The sequence below is a fragment of the Myotis myotis genome, unplaced genomic scaffold, assembly GCF_014108235.1.
Source record: "Myotis myotis isolate mMyoMyo1 unplaced genomic scaffold, mMyoMyo1.p scaffold_m19_p_3, whole genome shotgun sequence".
Lineage (NCBI taxonomy): Eukaryota > Metazoa > Chordata > Mammalia > Chiroptera > Vespertilionidae > Myotis > Myotis myotis.
In genome coordinates this window covers 49,149,155-49,174,627 of record NW_023416335.1, presented here as the reverse complement: position 1 = coordinate 49,174,627, position 25,473 = coordinate 49,149,155, and the positions used below count along the sequence as shown (strand labels likewise).

The window sequence follows — 25,473 nt, the reverse complement described above, 5'->3', positions numbered from 1 at the left end:
CACCGGGACTCTAGTTTATAATATTAGAGCAGAGAAAAACACACCTTCTCTCCTCCGTGATATGAGATTAGTTCAAGAGGAACAACAGTCATCATTGATATAATCCTTTCTTATAAGATTGTAAAAATTATATCCCAGTATGGAAATCAATGGAAGATATCTAAAGAATACTTTCATAAATGTACAGTAGCTACTTTATGTTAATTTAGTGAAAAAGTTTTATTAAATTGGGATTAGCACAATCTATGTCTAACAGATTGACAGAATTAATAAATTTAATCTAGTATGATTATACACTTGTATCCCTATTTAAAATTCAAGATTGTGACATAAATGAGAACTTGCACTGATGTGCAATGAGCAAATTATAATGTCTGCTTAAATCAAGGAAAATGTAGGATAATTAAAAGTCTAATTTACTTTTAGAATGTCCAAATGTGTAAATAAGGTTGAGGATACTGAATTATGACTTGGGGCTCTCTATCTATCCATTGATTACAGAAACAGACCACATTGACTATTTAGGTAAATAATCAAACGGGGAATATGATACACTAGCTTTCTCAACTCTCAACTGCTTATAGTGCACCAAATCACATAGGAAAGTTGCCACCATGAATGAATCTTTTAAGTCTTTAAAATATCTTACCCTTTGGAAACTAATGATTTTTTCATCATTATAAAACATGACTCCCACAGGCTTTTAATCTTGGGGATGTATTTAATTTGGGGGACATACTTACATGACTTTATAAACAACTTTGTTCTGTCTTAATTATGAGTTGAAGAATGAACATTACTACTTCAGGCAATTGACAATGAATAAAGATTTTTTGTAACTTTTTCCCACTCAAAAGAGAAGAATGTTCTTGAGGACATGTCTCTGTCTGCACTCATGGAGTCCTTCCAAGCATCCTCCAGGCATGGAAATTCCTTAAGTCTTTCTAATACCTTTATGCACTTGATTGGAATCAGAAAATATTGGCAGATACTCTGAGTAGAAGTGCAATAACATGAATGTTGCCCTTGCTTTGTTTTTCTCTTTAAAATGTAACTTTAAAAATCATGCTTTAGAAGGTTTATTATTTCTACTGTGCTGAATATTTTTAGTGGATAATACAGCTAGCATTCCATATGCACACAGATGTCCCCTTCGTTTTACTTACAAATAGAATTCTCACCATTGTCCTTTCCAACTTTGTAAACTAACGGAGAAATTTAGGTTTACAATGAGCCTTTTAACACATAATTCTTGATTGTTTGCTATTAACAATTCAATGATTTAAAAGAAAACCTTACTATCATCAACAAATCAACAAACAACAAGTGTTGGTGAGGTTGTGGATAAAAAAGAACCATAGTACACTGCTGGTGGGAATGCAGACTGGTGCAGCCACTGTGGAGAACAGTATGGAGTTTCCTCAAAAAATTAAAAATGGAACTCCCATTTGACCCAGTAATTCCACTTCTAGGAATATACCCTAAGAAGCCAGAAACAGCAATCAGAAAGGATATATGCACCCCTATGTTCATAGCAGCACAATTCACCATAGCTAAGATCTGGAAACAGCCTAAGTGCCCATCAGCAGATAAGTAGATAAAAAAAAGTATGGCACATTTACACAATGGAATACTGAGCGACAATAAAAAAGAAAGATCTCTTACCATTTGCAACAGCATGGATGGACCTGGAGAATATTATGCTGCATGAAATAAGCCAGTCAGAGAAGGATAAGTACCACATGATTTCACTCATATGTGGGATCTAATGAACCAAATAAACTGATGATAAAAATAGACCCAGAGACACAGAAGGATGAACAGACTGTTGAACCTCAGAGAGAAGGCACGGGAGGGTAGCTGGGAAGAGATCAACCAATGAACTTGTATGCATATATGCATAACCCATGGATACAGAAAATGGGCTGGTGAGGGCCAGGAGGGGGCTGGAACGGGAACGGCCAGGAAGAGGTAATGAGGGAAAAAGAGGACCTATGTAATTCTTTCAACAATAAATATTTTTAAAAAATAAATGAATATATAAAAATAAAAGAAAACCTTAGTGATATGATAACAATAGATTTCTACTTAGTCTTCACACCATGCAGCAAAGGCCCCTACTGATTTTTTTCATCAACAGGAACTCTCAGTCAAAATCAAAGAAATAATATGTTCTCCTATTAGAGAAGATAGTTAAGTGTTGAAAATCAAACCATTTAATAAAACATTCAGGAATCACTAAAATAGAGCTAACTGCCCTAACTGGTTTGGCTCAGCAGATAGAGCGTCGGCCTGCGGACTCAAGGGTCCCAGGTTCGATTCCGGTCAAGGGCATGTACCTTGGTTGCGGGCACATCCCCATTGGGGAGTGTGCAGGAGGCAGCTGACCGATGTTTCTCTCTCATCGATGTTTCTAACTCTCTATCCCTATCCCTTCCTCTCTATAAAAAATCAATAAAATATATATAAAAAAATAAAAATAAAATAAAATAAAATAGAGCTAACTAAAATAGAGAAATTTCTTCCTAATAGGAAATAGGTTCTTTCCTAACCTTGTTCATGGATTTGCCTGGTGTTCAAAAAATAAACTAGGTTACCTTGACTAACCCCATTTTGCTTTGTGAAAATCTGCTGCATGGTTGATTGTATAATCACAAAGAAGAAAAATAAATAATTTCCATTTGTGGTGAGTGGGCACATGGTTGGCTGGAAAAGGAGAACTACTGGTCAGGCTTTAAGTTTAGCTCTGTGTCAGTCACACCTAGACATTGAATGGCCTTTTTACAGATGGTGAACAAGATGATTCTGTGTGGATGACAACAAGCAGAAATCTCATTTTGCATTTGTATGTGTGCATATGTGTATGTGAGTGTATGTGTTAATCCTGACTTGATTGGATTACAGATCAGATTAATTGAAGAAAGTACATTTAAAAAGAGGGTTTCCATTTTAGTTTTATTGTAGTGAGCAGTATTTTTAATTTTCTTAAAAGGCACCCAAGAATAATTACCTTTGTGAACCAAAAATATACAAAACTGTACAGAATAAATAGTTCATAGAAATCTAGCTATACTTTCTTGTAAAATAAAGCTACATTGTGCCACTCTTGAGGCAACTTAAACCACTTACCTTCAGAAGTGCCTTTTGCAACTAATTTATGGCAACTATCATTATACATCAATAAAAATATAATTACACATTTTCCTATTTGTTTTACGCCTGTGAATTACTTGCCACAAGAAACATATTTCTATCATGGTCATTCAAATTTACAAAGGATCAATGCTATAAAGGAAACTAAACTTCATATATGCACTAATCATATTTACAGTTGAATATCAGTAGCATTTTAAAATTATTCCAAGAATAAGAATTAAACTTTGAGCACAAATGACATACCTTAGCTCACAGCAGCATTTACGGTAAGATTGTCCACACAGGGTGTGCAGAAAACCCAAAAAGTTTGCTTATTCATTCCACCTGTAATACTAATCATTCTTAATTTTAAATTCAGAAAGCATATTCAGGGCATTTTTTTTTAAATCTGCAAATTGGCTCACTCATAGCCCATATAATTTGATCCTCTATATTTTTTTTACCTATTACTATTTGTAACTTTAAAGATCCAGTTCCTTTTGCCTTTACTGTAATAAAATCAGATGCATTTGACAATGTACATTTGTTCAGTACCTATACTGGTTATATAAACAATATATTCCTTACATATTATAACTACATATACAGGTATAATTTTAAAATGACAAAATCCAATTCTCTTCAATCCACATGTAAAGTAATTCAAGAAAAATGTGGTTACTCAAATAGTCAATTCTTTTAGATGAGTAAGAGGACTTCTGTGAAACACTTTAAAGTATGTGGAGAAATATTACTATCATCCTTGAATGATTTACATGCAAGGATTTATTTTGTTGGGGACAGACAAAATTACCAAAAGACAATGCAATGGCTTCTCCCATTGATCCCTGAGTTTCTTTCTTTTTTTCCCATAGAAATACTGCTGTACTGACTGATGACACACTCATGTAAGGCACTTTATTTTACAAGATTTCGACGTAAGACAGAATCACAGCATTTCTGAAAAAGCCTTCAAACTCTCCATCTATGTTTGCTGCTCCAGGACTTCTAAGTAGTCAGGTTCAGCATGTAAGTTAGCTTTGAGCTCAAAATATTCATTTTTAGTCTGTTCCACTAATACCTTCCTTGGCCTTGAGTACATTAACGTCTCCATTAATTTTAACTCTTCGTGGGCTCCCGGATAATGTACCTCCATATCGGGCTTGAGTTGAGCAATGTTTTTCTTTAGGTATTCCGTGATTCCCAGTTGCTGAAGTTCTCTTTCCTTCTCTAATATGTTCCTATATAATGAACTGGCATCTTGGAAGGATAAAAATTCAGTCGATTGGTCCGTGGTTCTGTACTTCGTATTTGACCCTGTGAGTGGTGAATGGTTTTCCCGTTCTAGAAGACTTCTTTGGAGATGTTTTGCATCACTTCCCTCTTTCTCATTCTTTTCTTCTTCCGCTTCCAAATGCTTTGGACCAAAGGATGGACTTCTGTAGACATGAACCATGGGGCTCACGATGTGCGGTTCATAGAGTGATGCAGTGGGTCTTTCAGTGGTGTGGTGAGTTGTTTTATGGCCATACATACTATATTGAAGATGTACGGGACTGCTGTCTCTGATCTGCTCGTCTGCTTGTTTCTTTTTGTATCTTCTCCTGCGGTGGAGAACAAGAACCACTATCCCTGCAGCGCAGAACACAATAGTTATGAACACAATCAGCAGTCCTAATATTAAAACAGATAGTGGTACAGCATCGGTAAGCGATCTTAAAATAGTATCGGCTGTAGGAGTACTGACAATTACATAACTAGTCTGAGTTGGCGGGGATGGGTTATTGACCAAACCTGGGCAAAGAAGTTCACTATTTAATGCTTTTAATTCCTTCTTGGCGAGGTGCTCTGGAGACGTGCAAAGGATGTCATCCGTCACTGTGTTCTTACTTAACTTTTGTATCCATTGCTGCAACCCAACAAGGTCACAGGAGCAATCCCAGGGGTTGTCTTCAAGGTCAATCTGGACCAGTAAATCAAGGTCATCCAAGATATTACTTACAGGGAGATGAGTAAAGTGGTTCGTTTTAAGATTTATCCTTGTTAGCGGAACATCTGAAAATATATGTGGTGGTAAAACTTGTAACAGATTGTTATTTAAATACAGGACTCTAAGTTTAGGCATTGGGCTAAAGGTTTCTGGTAATATTTCCTTAATTGCATTATATTCAAGATATAAGTACTCAAGATTGTGAAGACCAAGGAACATGGCTCTACTTAATTTGGTCAGATGGTTACCATTTAAATAGAGCTTCTGTAGTCTTGTTAGATTCATAAATGATCCTTCTTCAAGAACCTCAATGTGATTGTTTCCCAAATGAAGCATTTCCAGAGTGCCATATTCCACTAGATCAGACTTCATTAATGTATGAATAATATTCCCCGCTAAAATAAGCTTTCTAGGATCTTGTGGAGGAGGTTTTAGATCTGATATACTCTCAATATTGCGTTCTTGACAGTGTATTAGAAGTCCTGATGGGGATAGTACTTTGCAGTTACAAGGAATAGGACAGTAGGGTCCTGGAAGCTGAGTGGATGGCTTTGTAATATACGGTATCAAACCCGGTGCTTTGGTGGGTGGTTTTAAAGGGGATGTGGTCTTGATTAACATGCGGCCATCACTTATTGAAGATGTTACTGCCAGATGTAATGATCCTGAAGGGTCCTCATGTTCTTCATACACTGGTGGAGTGGGGCAAATTGATTCCTTTTTCAGTCGGCTTAGTATGCTTCCTTTGAACACTGGAGGGCTGTTGCACACAACATCACCAATTATAGACTGTGGGGGCATGTTTTCCAACCAAATTTTCAGCTGCAGTAAGTCACAATTGCAGGCCCATTTGTTGTCCTCCAACTGGAGATCTAATATTCTGCCGATGTGTTCTAAAAAACCAACATAAGGCAATGTCTGCAACTGATTTCCACGAAGATCTAGATGGGTTAAAGGAACAAATCGAAATATGTTTGCAGGGAGACTCTCAATAGCATTGTCATTTAAAATTAACACTTTAAGCCTGTTGAGCTTGCTAAAGGCACTTGGTTCGATCACTGTAATAAAGTTGTTATCTGCTTGTAGGAACTCCAGATTTTCCAGTCCATGGAAGGTGTCCTCTTTAAGAATTTCTAAAGAATTGTGGTTGATATGGAGTTGCTTTAGAAGGTCAAGGCCATTAAATGCACCACTCTCAATATCTGCAATGTTGTTAAATCCAAGGTGTATTGAGACAGCATTCCTAAGCCCAGAAAAGTCATTTGTGTGAAGCATTGTCAAGCCATTATTTAATAAACTTAAGTGGAAAGGTCGTGATGGTGGCACACTTATTTGAGATAGCGTCTTGATACCTTTTTCTTCACAGTTTATTAAAATTGTGCCATCTTTTTCCTCACAATTGCAAAGAGAATCACAAGAACCTCTGACCGAGGACCCTGTAGACTGGGACTGTGAAGACATATAGGCAAGGAGAGATGAATATAAGAGATGAATCCACAGCTTCATGTTGTCATGTGATGGGATCTAATTCTGCAAAATAAAATGTAATAACAATGGGGTTTAGTGGGCAGGAGCAGGGAGGAGAAGAATCTGACATTTTCAAAAAGATAGGTTTTCCTCTACAAAGAAAAACATTGCTTACTGTGAAAATGCAAATACTTTGCTGCATCGACACTGTCCTTTTACTTTTTCCTAATGTGATGGCAGATGTGTGTTAATTTACTTTTAACTTACATTGTGATCAAATTATAAAATGTAAGTGAAGGAGAATTTAAAATATTATATCACCAGTTGTGTTCACATCTGCCAAATGAATTGCATTTCTACAGATGACAGGGGTGTTGGCTAACTGGACCACTGCTTTTTTGATATAATGCAATGGTGTAAATTTAAGACAAACTTGATGTTTTTTTTAACCACAAAGTACATGAATCTGAGGCCAAAGGATTAAAGAAAAAGATAAATATGTAGGTATTAGGCAAAATCAGAGAACTATAGAGAATTTTAAAATGATAGAAAAAAAGATATATATGTATGCATGCATTATACATATTTTTATTCATATTTTTGAACTTGATGTCATAATATAGCATCTAATAATGTGTCTATGCTTTAACCTGCTTTGATTTGGGCTCAATATACTTAATAATTTCATTAGTTATTTTAAAATATTGAGGAAATATGTCTCTGACCATGTAATAAACTGGAACATTATAAAAAGAAGTTTGTTTTAACCATGCTGTCTAGGGTACTTTGTACCAACCTGCTAATATTAGGTATGTAGGATTAAGAGTGCCCATTCAAATTTCACTTCAGTCACACTTTATATTGAATTTCTAGACTTAGAATATTTTCTGCTACTTTAAATTCTGTTATAAATAAGGTTAATACCATGAAACTAAAGAAGGAAAACTGATCTTTAGCACACATCTCTGACTATTATAAAGGAATAAACAATGCCTCATATAAACTTCCAGCAAATGACTTCCTAATGAGGTCTTGAAACCGGCTTTAGGGCACTGAATGTCATCACATAATTAAGCAGTTAATTTCTTTTATTATAAGGCTGAAAGTCACAAACAATGAACTCTGAAACAAACTGCATTATACTAAAATATGTGAGAATATCTCTAATTTTCTAAATAAATGATGGTAGTTCTCAATAACAACATCACGTACTCTAGCTCCTAAAACATTTAAGATATGCATCTGAAACAGCAATTTTTAATAATGATTCTAACTCTGGAATGACAGTAGTGACAAGGTAAATGCATAACTTGAATTGTATCTAAGTGTATCCCCTTCCTTTCACTATTGTACCTTACATTTATGTAAACCAACTTGAAAGGTAAACAAACACCACATCTTAAAACTAGTCAACTTCTCAAAATTGTAACTGCTTTAGTTTTTTTCTGGATGGAATGCATATTGTAACTTTGAATCTAATTAAAATTCACAATCAGATAAAACATCCCAGATCCCAATCAATAAGCCTGAAAATAAACTTTTATTCCAAGAAATGCAATGTTTTATTGAAAACATATATAGTATGAAGTTTCTGAAAGGTCAAATGTAACCAAAGAAACAAAACAACATAGAGCCTTTCCATACAAAGGAAAAGTTAGCAGACAACATATCCAAAGGAAAATAGTTTAATTTTAAACAGCTCTGAGAACTGTGCTTAGAATCAAGGAGTTTGCAGTTGGGGGTTTTAACTTGTGGATTGGCTTCCACAAACACTAAAAGTACTTCTCCATAGATTCCCAAGAAAGAATACTATTCATTTTACCAAGCATAACTTCTTTAAAAAAGAGTAAATAACTTCCAGATGAAAATATCTCATGCCTTTTTCATCTTAAATGCATTTTATGCTCTTCAAACTGTCCTAGAAAACAATATCTAATCATTTTGGAAATACATACAAATGTGAAGAGTGATTCTCTATTGACAATATCTGATTCAATGTTAAGGAGTTCAAAAATCTCCATTCACATGTTTTTAGAAAACACTGTTAAGTCGGGAAATAATAAAAGTAGCATACAAAACACAAAGAATCCTTTAATATTCCGCTTATGTTTGAAGTTCAACAGGGGCATTTGGAAGTGATCTTTATTTCCCAGAAAGCACACATATTTGATGTCCAATAGCAAACTGCATGCTGTAAAAATTACAGTGGCATATTATTTTATTTGTTCTTTCTCTACAGCCAGCTGTTGGACTAAATGTCTGCTGCTCCGAGAAAACAGGCATCTGCTACAGCATTAGTTGTGCCAATGAGCCAGAATGAAACTGGATATCCTTTCATGCAAAGTTATATTTTTTCAAAAGGGCAAACATATACATTTCAATCACGTTAGGATAATGAAAAACTAGGCATCGCAAAAGCCTGGAAACATTCATCTTACCTGTAAAGCAGAGACTCTTCCTGACGTTATCTGTAATGCACAGCTGGAAGAGATGTTCAAAGTCAATTCAGTTTCTTTATTAAAAAGAAAACACTAACCACTTTCTTCTCAAATATCACTTTTTGGCAAGTCCCATCACTTTATAAAGTGAAAGCCTCTGGTCAGAGACAAAGTGCTGAGCATCTCATTGAAAATATTTCTAGCAGAGTGCCTGCTAGATCATCCTGAAGCAGTTGTCCTTTTCTTCCCCAATTAAAATTCAGGGCATACTTCACAGCTATGCTGACTTTTTTTGCATATAGTTAACCATTTGTGAGCTGCCGAACGCAGTCAATAAACAAGATGTTTGGCAGAGCTGGGACTGATCACTCTCGCTTTCTGAGGTTGTAGATCCAAGCTGCAGCAATGTTCTCTGTCCTCCCTTTCTAGTCTTTCTTGTTAGCTCAGTGTGTTATTAGTCAGATTGCCAAGGGCTGGGAGGTAGGCGTAAATAAAGAGACTTCTTGGCTTTTGACTCAGCCTTTAAGCCCTTCCCCACCAGAGCGCTTTAATCTGCCAGTGTCATTTGACACAGGAGGCAGCTCCACCTTGGGACTGCTCAACTCCTCCTCTTTCTGCAAATGGTCTTTCCACTCCCTTTTCATACCAAATATAGTGCAAGGAAACGTTGATGCAAAATAATGACATGTCATTTTGAATGTCTCAGATTATTTTGTGTTATGTAGGAAGTTAAATAATACATTAGGTTGCATTTTCATCTGGCACACTACTGTGCTGTTTGCACACACGTGTGCAGAAAAACCACACATGCTGCCTGGGGAATAGTGGCTTCAGTTTTATTTTGAAACTGGGCATGAAATAAATTCTAAAAGATTCCCATGAACTGCTTTCTTGCAATATTTGCATTTTCATAGTCACCCTTTTAACATTTTTTAAAAGCCTCATGCCAGTGACTATAAGTTTTATACTTCATTATTTCTTCCCCTACAGCTAAGATTCAATGATGAGACTAGAAATAAGGTTCTTTTTCAGTTAAGATAATATTTATTTGGAATGGAAATATGATTATTGTAAATTACACTCAAGAATCTTTCTTGCAAATAGTTGACATTCATCAAAACACAGCTTACCACTCTCAAAAATATAAAATTACACCTTTTCAGATATAGTAAAACAAGTTAAATGAATACATAGAAATGAAAATACCCTGATTTTTTATGGTACTAGGTCAGAAAGCATATTTTCCCTAAAATGGTTCTATTTAAAAGTTACTCATTTCCTCAACTCTTAAAATTTTCTGAATCATCACTAATAAAACTCTCAACTGTCAGAGTCCTTATTTCCCCAAATGCCTATGTTTTAAAAAGCATTCCTCTTTACCTGCATTCCAAGTACCGGCACTTTTTCATATCCAAAATGAATATACTAGATGCCGTCATTTATTTTAAAACAATCTGTGTTTAGATACATTCTTGTCTATAATTAGAGTCTACCTATACAATACTAGGTCTCATTTCAGAAAAAGCTACTTTTAAGAAAGAGGTTTTATGCAGGTTAAATCATCAAAATGGAAGAAAATTAGATTGGATCATTGCCTAATCACAGCTATATGTAGGAACTCTAATCCGTAAAGTTTTCATATCCTTAGTGTGGAATAGTTGTTTTAAAATTAAGGATTTTGATGTAATTATTAACATTCCATCTTTCCTTTTTATATTATATTCTCTCAGTCATTAAGATCTTCATTTATTTTAAAAACATTGTGTGCTCTAAGATGAAATAGAGATTATAATACAGATGAAGAAGTGGGGAAAGAGAAGAAAAATGAGGAATAAGAAAATAAAGGGAATAAGAAATAATAGAGGCAAGGAATCAATCTCAGGCACAATTTGCTGCCAGCTGATGACCATGTCAACTAAAATCAACCTATTGATGTAGGTAAATAGTGACAAAATAGAATCAATGGGGAGAAAAAGGAACTAGAATAATCCCTTCCAACACCATAGATATAATTCTTCAAAGGTATTTCTTTTGGTTTAGGAGGCAAAAATCACAGGAGAAATATTTTTGAAGTATAATTTGTGGAGGAATGTTGTTCAAAGAGACATGTGGGACAAAAGGAACTACACTCCTTACAGATTTATGCAAGTTTCTCTCATTTTTTTCCAATTGGAACATGTGTCTATATTATCCATAATTTACACCTAGCAGATATTTGAAGTTATTTATCTTGAGTCCCTTGCTTACATATTGCATATTATCTCTTTTGTGCATAATTACTAATTAATTACTCAATAGTAAGAAGAGAAGTGACAAGTCATTTATTTTTATTTTTTAAATATATTTTATTGGTTTTTTACAGAGAGGAAGGGAGAGAGATAGAGAGTTAGAAACATCGATGAGAGAGAAACATCGATTAGCTGCCTCCTGCACACCTCCTACTGGAGATGTGCCCACAACCAAGGTACGTGCCCTCAACCAGAATCGAACCTGGGACCTTTCAGTCCAGAGGCCACTGAGCCAAACCGGCTAGGGCAAGCCATTTCTTTTTATTGTTTACCTTTTCTGAAAGTTCTGGGTAGGAACATAAAAAATGGATATGTGCAGAATTGTTATTTGAGGAGCCTTCTGTAACTTAACTCAAAGGAGTAATGTTGATAATGAATTACTCAGCATTATCTCAAACTTAGTAAAATATATAACTTAGCACATTCAAAATAATTATGACTACAGGACTGTTCTCTATGTTTTGTTAGGTGCAATTCCTCATTGTTTCACTAAATCATCATGCCACTATTCTTTCAAAACGCTTATGGCAGAATGTTAATGGTGGTTGGATAACGTTTATTTTAACATTGTTTTTCATTTCCAATTATTACATTAAAAAGCACCTTCCCTTTGTAGCTTCCTCAAAGTTTTAATAAGTTTATCAAGTAATCATAACAAAATACTACTTTCCACATAATTTACCCCCAGCAACTCCATATTTTAAGGTGTTAAAAAGTAATCAATTATTTTTAACCACATCCTCTAAGCTATGTGTTATTATGACTTTTAACTGTTTTTTAGAATGTGCACCTTAAAGGGGAAACATAAAAGTATCTAATTAACATTGAAGAACACCAAGTGGTCAGAAGAAATAAACCCATCTCTGTTAGTCATGTCAGAGCAGCAACATATGTAAGGTAGCACAGAGCATTCTGCGTGGGGGCTAGGAGACTGTCTTCCCTTCCCTGCTGACATAGATGGGGGAGGCGGTCATTTTACACATCCAATGACAATAAAGGCCGGATGGAATAATGTTTTAAGACATTTGTTGGACAAAGCCTATGGGACAAATAGTACAAAAAGACCAAGACTAAGCACTGGACAGAGGAAAGAAAAATAAATAAATAACGAAAAGAGATTTATTCATTCCGTATAGAGCTAGTTCTACCTCAGAGCATCTGCCCACATTTAAGAGGTAAAGTGAAGACATATGTCAGATTGGTTTTGACTTAAGAATCTGGAAGGCTTGAAGAAAGAAGCCTTTGCACCCTCTGTGGTGTAGACTGAGGGATATTTAAATACTCTGAAGGCGGAAAGTATAACAGGATGACCTTTTGGTGGATAATAATTTTATAGGTGGATTTTAAATATTCACCAGTGATTTTATTCTTTGAAAAAGTCATTGAAACTCAGAAATAATCCTAAATCAATGTCACTTTTTAGGTATTTATATATTCATTTAAAAGAAATACTCAACACATATCACTGGGAAATAACTATTACTGTGGGCTCTGTCTGCTCCATATTATTAGGAAATTAGCTGAAACTCATGATAATGCTATTAAATTGAATATAACAGATATCTGAAAATCATGTCTAAATTTATAGTTATAGAGAAATCTTGTGTACTAATTTTTTAAACATTACTATAGGCATTTTTCCTTTTCTTATTTCAAACTAAAAGTTTTCTTTAAAATTGTATATACTTTTAAAAAAGTATACCTGTTTCATTATAAAACTCTAAAAGCAGTTCAAAAGACATCAGAAAAGTAAAATTCACTCATAATTCCCTAGCTTAAAATCAACTCAAGTATTTATTTTCTATTCCAATGCTGCCTATTGTATACAAAAATAATAGATCTTATAAAATAATTGTTAATCTTTGAAAAATAATGGGGTAAAATCTGATTGAAATACGTCATTTGATTTCTATAAATCACATTCATAGAAAATGGTAACAAAACAATGTTACCTTGTATCTATCACAATGCCATTCTCTACAGTAAACTTTAATTTTATCCTCAAATCTGGAATGTAGGGTTCTCATTCTCTGGGAAAGAAGCCTAAAACGCAATGTTGGCATTTCTTTCTTTCTTTCTTTCTTTCTTTCTTTCTTTCTTTCTTTCTTTCTTTCTTTCTTTCTTTCTTCTTTCTTTCTTTTTTTGGAGGGGGGAGGGGGTGCTCTCTTAGAGTAAGATCACAATCATTATGAATACCTTGACTTCTGACAATAACATGCAGTTTACTAAAGGACAATTACCTGTGTACGTGGAAGAACAGAAGATATTCCAACGGTTTAGCCATCACATCTCTGTATCTGAGAACATCTGCACATGTTCCTCATGAATAATGACTTTCAGTGAAAAGTTTATGCATTTTAAAAAGACTTTATTGGCAGATAAAGTATTTTATATGGTCACACGTGAATAGGTGTTTAGGAAACTTGCCTTTCACATTAAACTTCAATAAAAAGGTTAATGCATTATTTGAATCTTATGGTTTCCTTCATACTCAATTTGATCTCAGATCAAAGGTATAAAACTAATAATGGAATTGCCTTATTCTGAAAGAGGTCTTACAATAAAACTTCCTCTTTTAATTTGAAATCTGTTGACACAAAGAAACTCTCTAATACCATTGTTTAACCTGGCAAAACCTAAAACAAAACAAAAACTCTCTCCTTGAAGCTTGGATTATTAGCTGTCTGTCTTCATATAAAGTATATTTGAGATTTCATAGAATCCCTTACTTCAAATGGATGCCTAAGAAAACTATTTTTATAAAAAAAAACCCTGCAAAATGTTGATGAATATTTTCATAGTGAATAATGAACAGTGTGCAAGAAAACAAAGTCCAGTGGAATAATGTCAGACCGTGAGTTATTTTGATTGTAAAGACTCCTTAAGGGAAGGCTAGTATATATTTTTGTATTTTTTCCCCATAGTACTACAGAATGAGTTGCACATAGAAAACAGTCAAATAAATAGTCATTCAAGATAAATTGTTTCTTTGTGTGTCCTCAGTATGGTATAACCTCAGGACATTTTCTTACTAGTTCTTAGGAATGTATAGAGAGAAACACTTTTTAAAAAATTGTATCCATATAACAAAAAACATAATGTTAAAGACCAATATTGAAAACTGAAAATTAATTATTAATCCCCTGGATCTTTCCAAATCTATAATAAAAAAACATAATATGCCAATTAGACCAGACGGCTGAACGACCTTCCAGAGGACTTTTTGGATAAAGCTAGGGCTGCAAGGGCTGAGGCAAGCCGCAGCTGCGAGGGCCAAGCCTCCTGCACGAATTTTGTGCATTGGGTCTCTAGTGTTGTTATAAAGAGTTGTTAATGGACACAGCCAATAGAGTGATGAAGGCTTGGAGTGGAGGGTGGGGGTGGGCTAGAAGCAGTCAATGGGGGAAAAGACGGACATATGTAATACTTTCAACAACAAAGATTTAAAAATAAAAATAAATAAAAATTTATTATAATGCAATCTGTGTGACTAAATATTTTGTATTCAGATAATTAACAATAATGATAACTAAATACCACTAATCAAATAGGCATAATAGACTATCAGCTTGGTGGCTCACCTGCAGATTTTAAAACCCTTATGCCTTTCTATTGCCAATCACAGTTCAGACATTATTGTCTTTCTGTGTCACTAAGGATGCAAACTTTTTAAATACCTTTAATAGTATAATTAGTATATTGAAACATTTTTATTTTTTATTTTGTTTTTTCTGTTTGTTTTTTTGTTGTTGTTAATCTCACCTGAGGATATTTTTTCCATTGATTTTTATAGAGAGTGGAAGGGAGGGGGAGAAACAGAGAGAAACATCAATGTGAGAGAGACATGTCAATTGGTTGCCTCCCCTACATACCCCCACTGGAGCCAGGGATTGAGCCTGCAAACGAGGTAGATGTCCTTAATCAGAATCAAACCCATGACTCTTCAGTTCATGGGCCAATGCTCAAACCATTGAGCAAACCAGCTAGGGCTATTTAACCATTTTGTTAAAACATTGCAGTTGGTGTATTATTTTAACAAGATAAAGTTGGAACTATCATGACCATAAATATCGTGTGTGTGTGTGTGTGTGTATATATATATATACATACACTAGAGGCCCAGTGCATGAATTCATGCGTGGATGGGTTCAGGCCTGCCCACCCCAATTGGGGCCAATTGGGCCAGGCTGGCCAGGGGGAGGGGCCACGGGTGGTTGGCCAGGCTGCTCCACCCCTGAACAGGGTGTGGGGGTGATCAGGGGCAGGGCCAGCCATGGGGAGGGACCGCGGGCAGTTGGCAGGCCGGCCCCATCCCCTGGTTAAACTCCAGGTCAAGGGGACATTTGCATATTAGACTTTTATTATATAGGATATGTAATTATTCTTTAAGATTATCCATATGGAGAACATCTGCACACAGTGAAATAAAAGTACTAACTTTTTCAATCTAAAACTGATTAGTTGGCAAGGAAATTTAAGTACCAAACTTTACATTCAATTGGATAGAAATAAAAGCATTTGTCACCACTGAATTTATGTTATGTAAAGAAAGAAAATAACTGGCAAGGTACACATGCTTGTTGAGAAATATAAGTGAACTGTTCAACAGAAAACTAAGCTATGTTTCATTTTTTAAATTGATAACAATGAAATTAATTTTAAAAGACATGCTTTGAACTATATTACTGTCAGCACAGTATTATTAATATTAACCAAGAAAGTGAATAAATCATTAGTGACTAATTTCACTAATGTTGGCTTTTTTTGTTAATAGAAATTTTACTAAAAATCTCCACCACCCCTCCTCCCCCCAAAAAAGGAAATACTACATTCTGGTATATAACATTTTTTAAAGTATTATGTAATTTAGAGAGTGAACTTTTCAATTATAAATAATTCACTCATGTACCCAAAGAAAACTATTTCTTACAAATTAATTTATATAAAATATGCAAAAATTTATTTATACCATACCTATACACCTACGGGAAAATAGATATGGATGCTTTTGTGACATAACCATCCATTCGAAGATTTTACTGTGTACATTTTACCTATATTATTCTCCAATATCTCTCCTGGGATAATTGGGCTTCTTTATGGCATATTTTAAAAGTGTATATATCCTATATAATACTACTTTGTATATTGTGTGTTTAAGAAATAAGGCAGTACAATCTATAATGATATATAATAAGAACATTGATATATAAGTAATATATACTAATGAAATAACACAAAAAACTCTACCAAAAACTAACATCTAATGATGAAATGACTGTAATGTCATTCCTGCTTAAATGGAGATATCTTTTGTTATTATTTTGGGGTAGAGGTGGAGAAAGGGAAGTCTGCAGGAGGAAATATCAAATTAAGAATATACCAGATCAGATTTTTCTGGGCAATAAAAAATAAAATTAAATCCTCATAAAACATTTGAACTAAGAAGTACTTGCAATTTCTTTACCCTCAAACAGTATCAAGTTTGAAGTCACATGACTGCAGTAAAACAAATACTCCTCTAAACATTTTGCATCCTTTTCTTTGACTAATTATAATCAAGTGGACATTGCTAACAAATATTTTCTCATTTTTACTTGTAACTCAAACATACTGAATCTTAGGAAACAGTGACTTGTAGATATGTCACAGTTTTAAACAATTATTCAGCAGTAAAACAATTTTTAAAACATAGCTTATCTATCCTAAAATATGAAGCAATTCAAAATTGCACTTACCTGCTCTTCCTTCCTATACATAGACACACAGACTTTTCAAAAATATTACAAATCTTTGCTACTAGTAGAAATCATTGCTTAATAATCCACGATTTGGGGGGTAAGAAAAATGGAAATAAGACTTTTCAATCTAAAGTTAACCTTGAATATTAGTATAATGTTAATATATGAATCATTCTTAAAACCGCCCTTCGTTTCAGGCTTTTTCACTCTTTTAGCACCCTCTAGTGGATGTTTTTAAATCTTCACAACTGAAATAGCTGGGGGACTTTGAGAACTGTCCAAATTTTGTTCTAAATATGTAGATTCTGTGTGCAGTTGTTCTATCACTGGCCCACAATTATTAATATGGTTTGTTAAAAGTTTATTTTAAGGAGAAACTAACCAAATTTGAGCATGATTATAAGCAAAGTATTACAAATTATTTTATTTTAAGGACAACACAATCTCCATTATTATTATCCACAATATTCTTGCAAAGGATTATAAAGTTTTTCAAATTAAAAAAGAGAATTCTGAAGTTATTCATTAGAATCCAACTAGATTAGTTTTTAATATTTTACCTTATATGTTTATTTAATAATAATAATAATAAATAACATGTAACTGTGACCACCCCCCATGTTTACAACTACTATAATCACTCTATACTTAGTAACACATTTATTTTTGGAACAAACCTATGAAGTAACAACTATTACAATCAGAGAATTGGAGCATAAATATAATATTGTATATCCAATGTTATGTAACTAATAAAAGCAGAGTTTAGATTTTAACTGATTCCTTTAACTCTGGCATCAGAATTTGTTTATTCACAGACATTGCCATTTGGAACAAATATTTTAATAATTGGATACAATTTATAATAATATCAGGTTTTAGTTTTATATATAAAAGGAATAAATTTTAAAATAACATTTGGTTGTCTTTTTGAATAAAAAATGTACTTTTAAAAACATTTTATTCAACGTGTAACTATTAAAGAAAATTATGGACAAATCATTGCATTAGTTAAAAACACAAAAATAAATTCTTTATATTTATACACACATATATTTACATATGGGTCGTGCACATTTAGATACAGGTTTCCCCCACTATCTGAAAGTACAGCTTCCTAGGAAACCATTCATCTGCCAAATGGTGTAAAGCGAAAAAGCAATTACCTTTATCTATATGGAAAAATGTTTGGGCATCGCCAAAACAAGCAAAACAAAAATCTCTATTAGGATCTTCTAATACCTTAGGACACATCTTGCTAATGGACGCACAAAATGAATTGCGGTGAAGCACAGGTGCTCACGGGCGAGTTCAAAGCTTTGGTGCTTGATGCGGAGACACTGAGTGCAGTTCCAGGGAAGGAGCTTGGCAGTGTGCACCCTCACCGCTGGGGGTGCACACTGCCTCGCTAAAGGCTCGCTGCAAAACAAACACCAGTGCCCTTCCTTTGAACTAGAAAGGGTACAACTATCTAGTACATTTTAAGTAAATACACTTGAAAATACATCACCTGTTTGCTGTGATTTTGTGTTACAAGTTAGTAATGCTTTAATATATAAGACATCTATAATAATAATAAAAGTGTAATATGCTAATTAGACTGAATGCCCTTCCAGACGAAGCCGGGGCTGTGAGGGATACCCGGTCCCAGGTGCCAGAGGGAAGCTGGTGCCGGCAGCTGGGGGAAGGAAGGCCTACTCTTGCATGGATTTCGTGCATCGGGCCTCTAGTTTGAAATAAATGAGTCAATACAAATGTTACTTTTAGCTTTATAATTAAAATATGCATCCTTACAAATGATAATGCATATATTCAGAAACAAATCCACCATCATCTTCCAGAAGACTGCTTTTTATCTTATGTTCCTGTGTTGTCACTGATAATCAGGTTATCTCCCCAGTAACTTGAATCTCAATCCTTAGAACCTCTCTGTTTTGAATAACTACAATGTTCAATTGTTTCCAAATCCTACTTTTTTCACCTAAATATTTATTCTTTGTCCATTGGTTTTGTATTGTACCAGCATTGTTTATTGAGTAGGCTTTATATTTCTACTTGTATATCCTCACTATTATATTTCTGTATCAATTTTTTTCCACTAATAGATGCTACACATTGCTACAGTTTTTATGTTCTGAGCCTATTTCTCTACCGTTCACACATTGGCAATGGAAGAATTGAATTCTTCTTCTTTTTTAAGCTTTGACTCGCCTAATTGCTCAGAAACAGACTTTTTTCTACTTATCTCTCTGTTTCCTTCAATCTCCTTTTTCCCATTCATGAAAATACTCCCCTACTACCTAGGCGTTAAATACCAACCACTCTATAAAGGACATATTATTGTTATCTTCATTTTACAGATGAGGAAAGTGAAAATTCAGAAAAATAACTTGCTATAGGTTACACATTTAGTAAGTAATAGAACAGAGACAGACATTCAGGTTTGGATCAGTGTAAAATATCATGCTTTACTGCACCGAGTTCTAATGACATAAAATTCTTAAGGTCTGCAACATCTAAGAAATACAGCAAATGGCATATTACCACAATGTAATACATTAATTTTCAGTTTTTATAAGACATCTTGCTAGTTGTAAATCATATGCTGAAAAAAAAAAGACTTTTTATAAAATACTTGTATAAAAAGTGTTTTTTAAGAAAATGAAGTTTAAAATCAAGTGTCTAACAATAAATCATTCTGCAAAAAAAAAGTGCACTGAAAAATAATTTCTAGTTCAATATCTCCCTCTGCTGTTAGAAAACATTAATGAAAATTGTTTAAATATAAATGTTTACTTAGACAATGCATTTAAAACATTAAAACACATTAAAAATTTTTACAATCTTTCCTCTTGTGTTTTAAGATTGTTAACCCTATATTAATTTTAAGAAAACATTTTATTTTCTGGAAAAGTATAAGAATAATAACTTATCTATAAAACTTATAGTGAATAACATTAATTTCCTCCTCTAAAATTTTATTTCTACTATATAGTTGTTTGTTATTCATTCTACATAATGAATATTACAAATGAAAGAGTACATGCAAACTTTTCCTGTTACCCCAAATAATGAACATTTATATGACCTATTAATTGTCAATGGAATATTGACTATTTTTTAATCTTAAAAAATTTAAATATAAGAAAAATATACTTCTAATCTCACAGATTTCCAGGGTAAAACAACACTGTAACTAAATATATAATCTTGGAAGAGCTACATTTCACTGGAGTCCTGGATGAGCAGGTTATTGGTAAAAGGTAGAAGCCACTAGTGCTTTTTTTCTTTGTTGCATTTGCCTCTAACCTATATTTAAATGGCAGTGTCAATATTTTTATTCTCCTTGACTGCTAAGCATGTTTCAGGTTTCCTTCTGATAAAACATGCCATGTTTTATTTCACCTCAATTTGAAAATGATATGATTAAATGGTAGCCTCTTCCAGAAAAGAAAATATTATGGAAAGTGTTTCCTTTCTTGTAGAGAATTTATGAGAGGAGAAAAATAAAACAAAAAAATAAGAAATTAAGATGCAGATATCCGCTGCCTAACCTCTCTTCTTAACACGTGTCTTAACTATGACGAGGGTTATAATATTTCCAAATAGGTACTAAGTAGTGGAGAATGAACTTTTATAAATAATTCACTCATGTACCAACTTATTGCAAAGTGATGTGCTTCTCTGGATGTGATCTGGAAAAGGTCACAAGTTTTTAGGACTTTCATCTTTACATGGAACTATGTCATGGCTGAGGGAGGGTAATAGGTATATGAGTCTGAGTAAATGCTCATGTCTGCCCACTTGCTTATGATTTTCAAGAGATGCTGAAGTTCTCATATGCCCTTAGGAGTTAATTCATATATGTTTGAAGGTAGCCATGAGCTGTCAGTGCCATGATATAAATTTGTACACGTATTTGTTATCTGAAAAGAGAAACTTTCATTACTGTTACCCTTGAATTTAGCTAGTCACATACACTTTTCTAAGTTAAATTGGTGTTGTAATCAAATTATAAAATTTGTTTTGGTGCCCTGGCTGGTTTGGCTCAGTGGATAGAGCATTGGCCTGTGCCCTGAATATTATATTAGGATGATTTCAGTCAAGGGCACATGCCCAGGTTGCAGGCTCGATCCCCCAGTAGGGGGTGTGCAGGAGGCAGCCGGTCAATGATTCTCTCTCATCACTGATGTTTTTATCTCCTGCTCCCTTCCTCTCTGAAATCAATAAAAATATATTTTAAAAAAACTGTGCTGGCAATAAGTTTAACATTATAAAATTAAGTTTGGGAATATATTGAATCTGTTTTACATCCTGGAATATGGTATATGTTTTCATGTATTCTTATGATTTACAAAATTATTCATTAGAGTAGTATAATTATATTTAAATATATTTAAGTATGTTCTACTATTTAGTATTTTTACTGATTATTTCTGTAATAATGGAAAAATAATGTTTATTTTTAAGTGTTTTATCTTTAGATTACTAAGTTCCTTTTACAGCTCCAGTTTAAGTAATATTTTCAGTTTATCTTTATAATTTTATTTCTTTTCCAAATGTTTCTATTTATAAAACTAAGTTCAGACTTGAGAATATTTCAAACTATAGAATATTTCAAACAGGTGCAAGGCAATGCAAAAAGATGTAATTATATTCCTTTGAAGTTACATATGGACTAAAATATAATACTTGAAACAAAATTAATTATTTAATTTTATAACCATAATTTCTGACCAACTAACTATTAATCAACTTTCTTCTATGTACCCTTTAACATCTCTAAAAACAAGTGATATCAAAGCATCAAAATTATTAGGTAAATACTAACAGATCGAATATTTTCTTTAAAAGGTGACTGTAGAACAGACATATGCAATATCAGCAGTGATGGGAAAGATCAAAGATGTATTTAGTACTCTGACCTACACCTATACCAAACAGTCAATTTAGTTTATGTAAGGGGAAAGAGATTGCCACATAACAACTTGTCCATCTGTTTCTTTATTTAATTGAGAGTTTCATTCAGAACCCTCAGATAGATAAATCTGAGTAATTCTAAGTAATTCTAGCTTAAAGGCTTATTCCTTCACTTGAATGAACTTATCCATAAGGCAATGGTATTAAAAGCTTTTTAGGTTAAAAATTTTTTTGTTGGCAAGCTAAGTGATGTCTAAATTAGCATCATCTCTGAACTATTTTGCTATTGCAAATAAGAGTGACAAATAAACCTAAACGCTTTTTGTCTAAATATTTAAGAATATTGCAAAGTAAAAATATGTAATATTGTCTCAGTCAGTTTAAAAATATTTCAGTGTGTAACATCTCATCACAACCTGAAGTCTAGATGAAAACACATAATGAGTCAAGCTATGAAAAGTGCATGGTGCCCAGCCGGCCTGGCTCAGTGGTTGAGTGTCCACCTATGAACCAGGAGGTCATGGTTCCATTCCCAGTCAGGGCACATGCCCAGGTTTCAGGCTTGGTCCCCAGTGGGAGGCGTGCAGGGGAGAGCCGATTAATGACTCCCTCTATTTCCCTCCTTCTCTCTTTCTTCCTCTCTGAAATTAATAACATGCAGGCTTGGTCCCCACTGGGAGGCCAGTGCAGTGCGGGGTCCCTCAGCCTGGCCTGCGCTCTCTTGCAGTCTGGGAGACCTCGGGGAATGTCCAACTGACGGCTTAGGGGAGCAGGCCTAAGCTGTCAGTTGGACATCCTTAGCGCTGCTGGGGAGGCAGGAGAGGCTCCTGCTACTGCTGCTGCACTTGCCAGCCATGAGCCTGGCTTCTGGCACACTGACCACCAGGGGGCAGCTCCTGTGTTGTGTGTTTGCCCCCTGGTGGTCAGTGAGTGTCATAGTGACTGGTCATTCTGCCATTCAGTTGATTTGCATATTAGGCTTTTATTATCTATACATATATATATAGAAAGGGGCTGTCACATCTGAAAAAACCAAACAGATGACTGAACAGGCTGAGTGGGGCAACCAGGCCAGCAGAGGGGGGCAGTTAGGAGTGACCAGGCCAGCAAGGGGGACAGTTGGAGGCGACCAGGCCAGCAGGGGGGGCAGTTAGGGGCAATCAGATCGGCAGGCAGAGGCGGTTAGGAGTGATCAGACTGTCAAAGGGCCAGTTAGGGACGCTCTAGCAGGCAGGCAGGTAATCAGTTAGGAGCCAGCGGTCATGGATTGTGAGAGGGATGTCCGACTAAACCTGCAGTCGGACATCCCCCAAAGGGTCCTGGATTGGAGAGGGTGCAGGCTGGGCTGAGGGGACACCCCCCCCTCCCGCATGAATTTCATACACTGGGCCTCTAGTATAGGATATAATAAAAGCCTAAGCAACAGTTATAGCAGAACAACCAGAATGACTGGTTGCTATGATGCGCACTGACCACCAGGGGGCAGACGTTCAAAGCAGGAGCTGTCTCCTGGTGGTCAGTGCACTCCCACAGGTGGAGCACCACTCAGCCAGAAGCCGGGCTCATGGCTGGCAAGTGCAGCTGCCATGGCGGGGGCCTCTCCCGACTTTACGGCAGCACTACCAAGCAGCGGCAGCAGGTGCAGCGGGCTAGGATAAGTGCAAACGGCGCAGCGCCCTGCCCCAACTCAGGCTCCTCCCTGGCTGCTTGCCACTTGGCACACTGCTACATCCCCTGAGAGGTCCTGGACTGCGAGAGGGCGTAGGCCAGGCTGAGGGACCACCCCTCCACACACACACACACACACACCAGTGCACAAATTTTGTGAACTGGGCCTCTAGTATATATATAGGCTTTAGCAGGTTTGACTCAGTGGATAGAGCATCATCCCATGTACTGAAGAGTCCCAGGTTCAATTCTGGTCAAGGGAACATACCTTGGTTGCAGGCTCAATCCCCACCCCTGGTTGGGGTGAGTGTGAGAGGCAATCAATTGATGTGCCTCTCTCACATTGATGTGTCTCTGTCTTTGTCTTTCCCCCTCCTTTCCACCCTCTCTAAAAAGTCAATGAAAAATATCCTCAGGTGAGGAGATATATATATATATATATATATATATATATATATATATATATATTTTAAGTACATGGTAAATTTTTAATAATAGAGATAAGTGAAAGGAATTTTAGCAATAGAAGTGTATATAGAAGGTTTTTACTCCTGCGTTGACTCTGGAACATTAAGCCTTTCTCCTCTGCCACCCCATCCACACATGCTCTACTGCTTTCTGACTCATGGAAATCCCGATCAGTTCTAGTGAAGAGAGGTCAGTGGTATGGGAAGCATGGCTTTACTGACTCTAAGGAGCTGACATTCCTCTGGCATTGGCAGATTCTTAAATCTGACCCTTTAACTTCAGGTGCCAATTATAAATTGTTCTGTGGTCTTTTCTGCTAATGCTTTACTACATTGTCACCCCTGAGAGGAGCCCATATGAAGGCCCTGCTTCCAGAGTAGATATGAGAGTGTTCTAGACAGTGTGGAAAGATTTGACCAAACCTTTGAAGACAAACAGTTTTCCAATGCCTCAAGTGATTGCAAATGAGACTCCAATTTCTGGGTCAGTGTTTTGATGATGGACCCCTAGGAAAACATATGTTACAGGGGAAGCTTGGGTATTTCATGTTTAGGACCTTGTTGTGGCAGTTGTAACGCTACTACCTTGGTGGACTTTTGTTTATAGTCTTGTCGTCTTTTCAGAGTGAAAAGGCAATTCAAGGAGGTTAGTAGACTGTGATTACTCACATAAAGGAGGACAGAGGTGAGTAGTAGGAGTTATGTCAGTCTTATAGTCTTTCATTGTAGGTACCTCCTATGTCTAATTTTTTATTATGCTTTTGCAATGAATTTTTTCAATGAATCTATTTTGGAATCTTGAAGCATTTTGGGAACTTCTTCATGTCAATTAAAACAGGTTTCCCAGTGTGTTTATTTGAATTGGTGCCCCTTTCTCATGTTAACTTCTTAAATGAATGATGTCATCTAGCTGGGACATTTCCATATGGCCATTGTAACATGCGTACATCAAAAATTCGGGTAGAAAATGAGGGGCATGGATGCTTAGTGATATTTAGTCATTTTTTTTTATACTTTGTGGTTAGAATTTACATAAAAGGAATTAAGAGTGTTCTGGTTCTAGTCATTAAAATATGACTATTGAAGAATGTTTTGAGTTTCATTTTTGGTGGAGAAAATGAATGCCTATGTGAGGATGGAAGAAATATGTGTACTATGACTGGAAAGAAGTGATGAAGACAATTAAGAGTCATATGACACGCTAAATGCTTATAACCTCATGATTGCTTTAGGAATTTGGTTTTATTTGGCGGGAATATTAATTTGACTTCTGTGGATATAAGCATCATGGGAAAAACAGAAGAACCTATTTTCAAGGACAGCTTCATTTTTAAAACCAAAGCTTTGAGCTGTTAGTTT

The 25,473-nt window shown here is 35.2% G+C and overlaps 1 protein-coding gene across 1 annotated transcript; it reads right to left on the bottom strand.

Moving 5' to 3' along the window:
* Positions 1-2,936: 2,936 nt before the first annotated feature.
* Positions 2,937-9,505, bottom strand: SLITRK6 (SLIT and NTRK like family member 6). Its single transcript, XM_036301197.1, has 2 exons — positions 9,031-9,505; positions 2,937-6,655 (listed from the first exon to the last, which is right to left on the bottom strand). The coding sequence occupies exon 2, from the start codon at positions 6,629-6,631 to the stop codon at positions 4,121-4,123; it is 2,511 nt and encodes an 836-aa protein (XP_036157090.1). The 5' UTR covers positions 6,632-6,655; positions 9,031-9,505; the 3' UTR covers positions 2,937-4,120.
* Positions 9,506-25,473: the final 15,968 nt, after the last annotated feature.

Excerpts from the sequence above, each read along its gene's own strand:
- SLITRK6 (XM_036301197.1), bottom strand. The coding sequence starts at position 6,631 with ATGAAGCTGTGGATTCATCTCTTATATTCATCTCTCCTTGCCTATATG.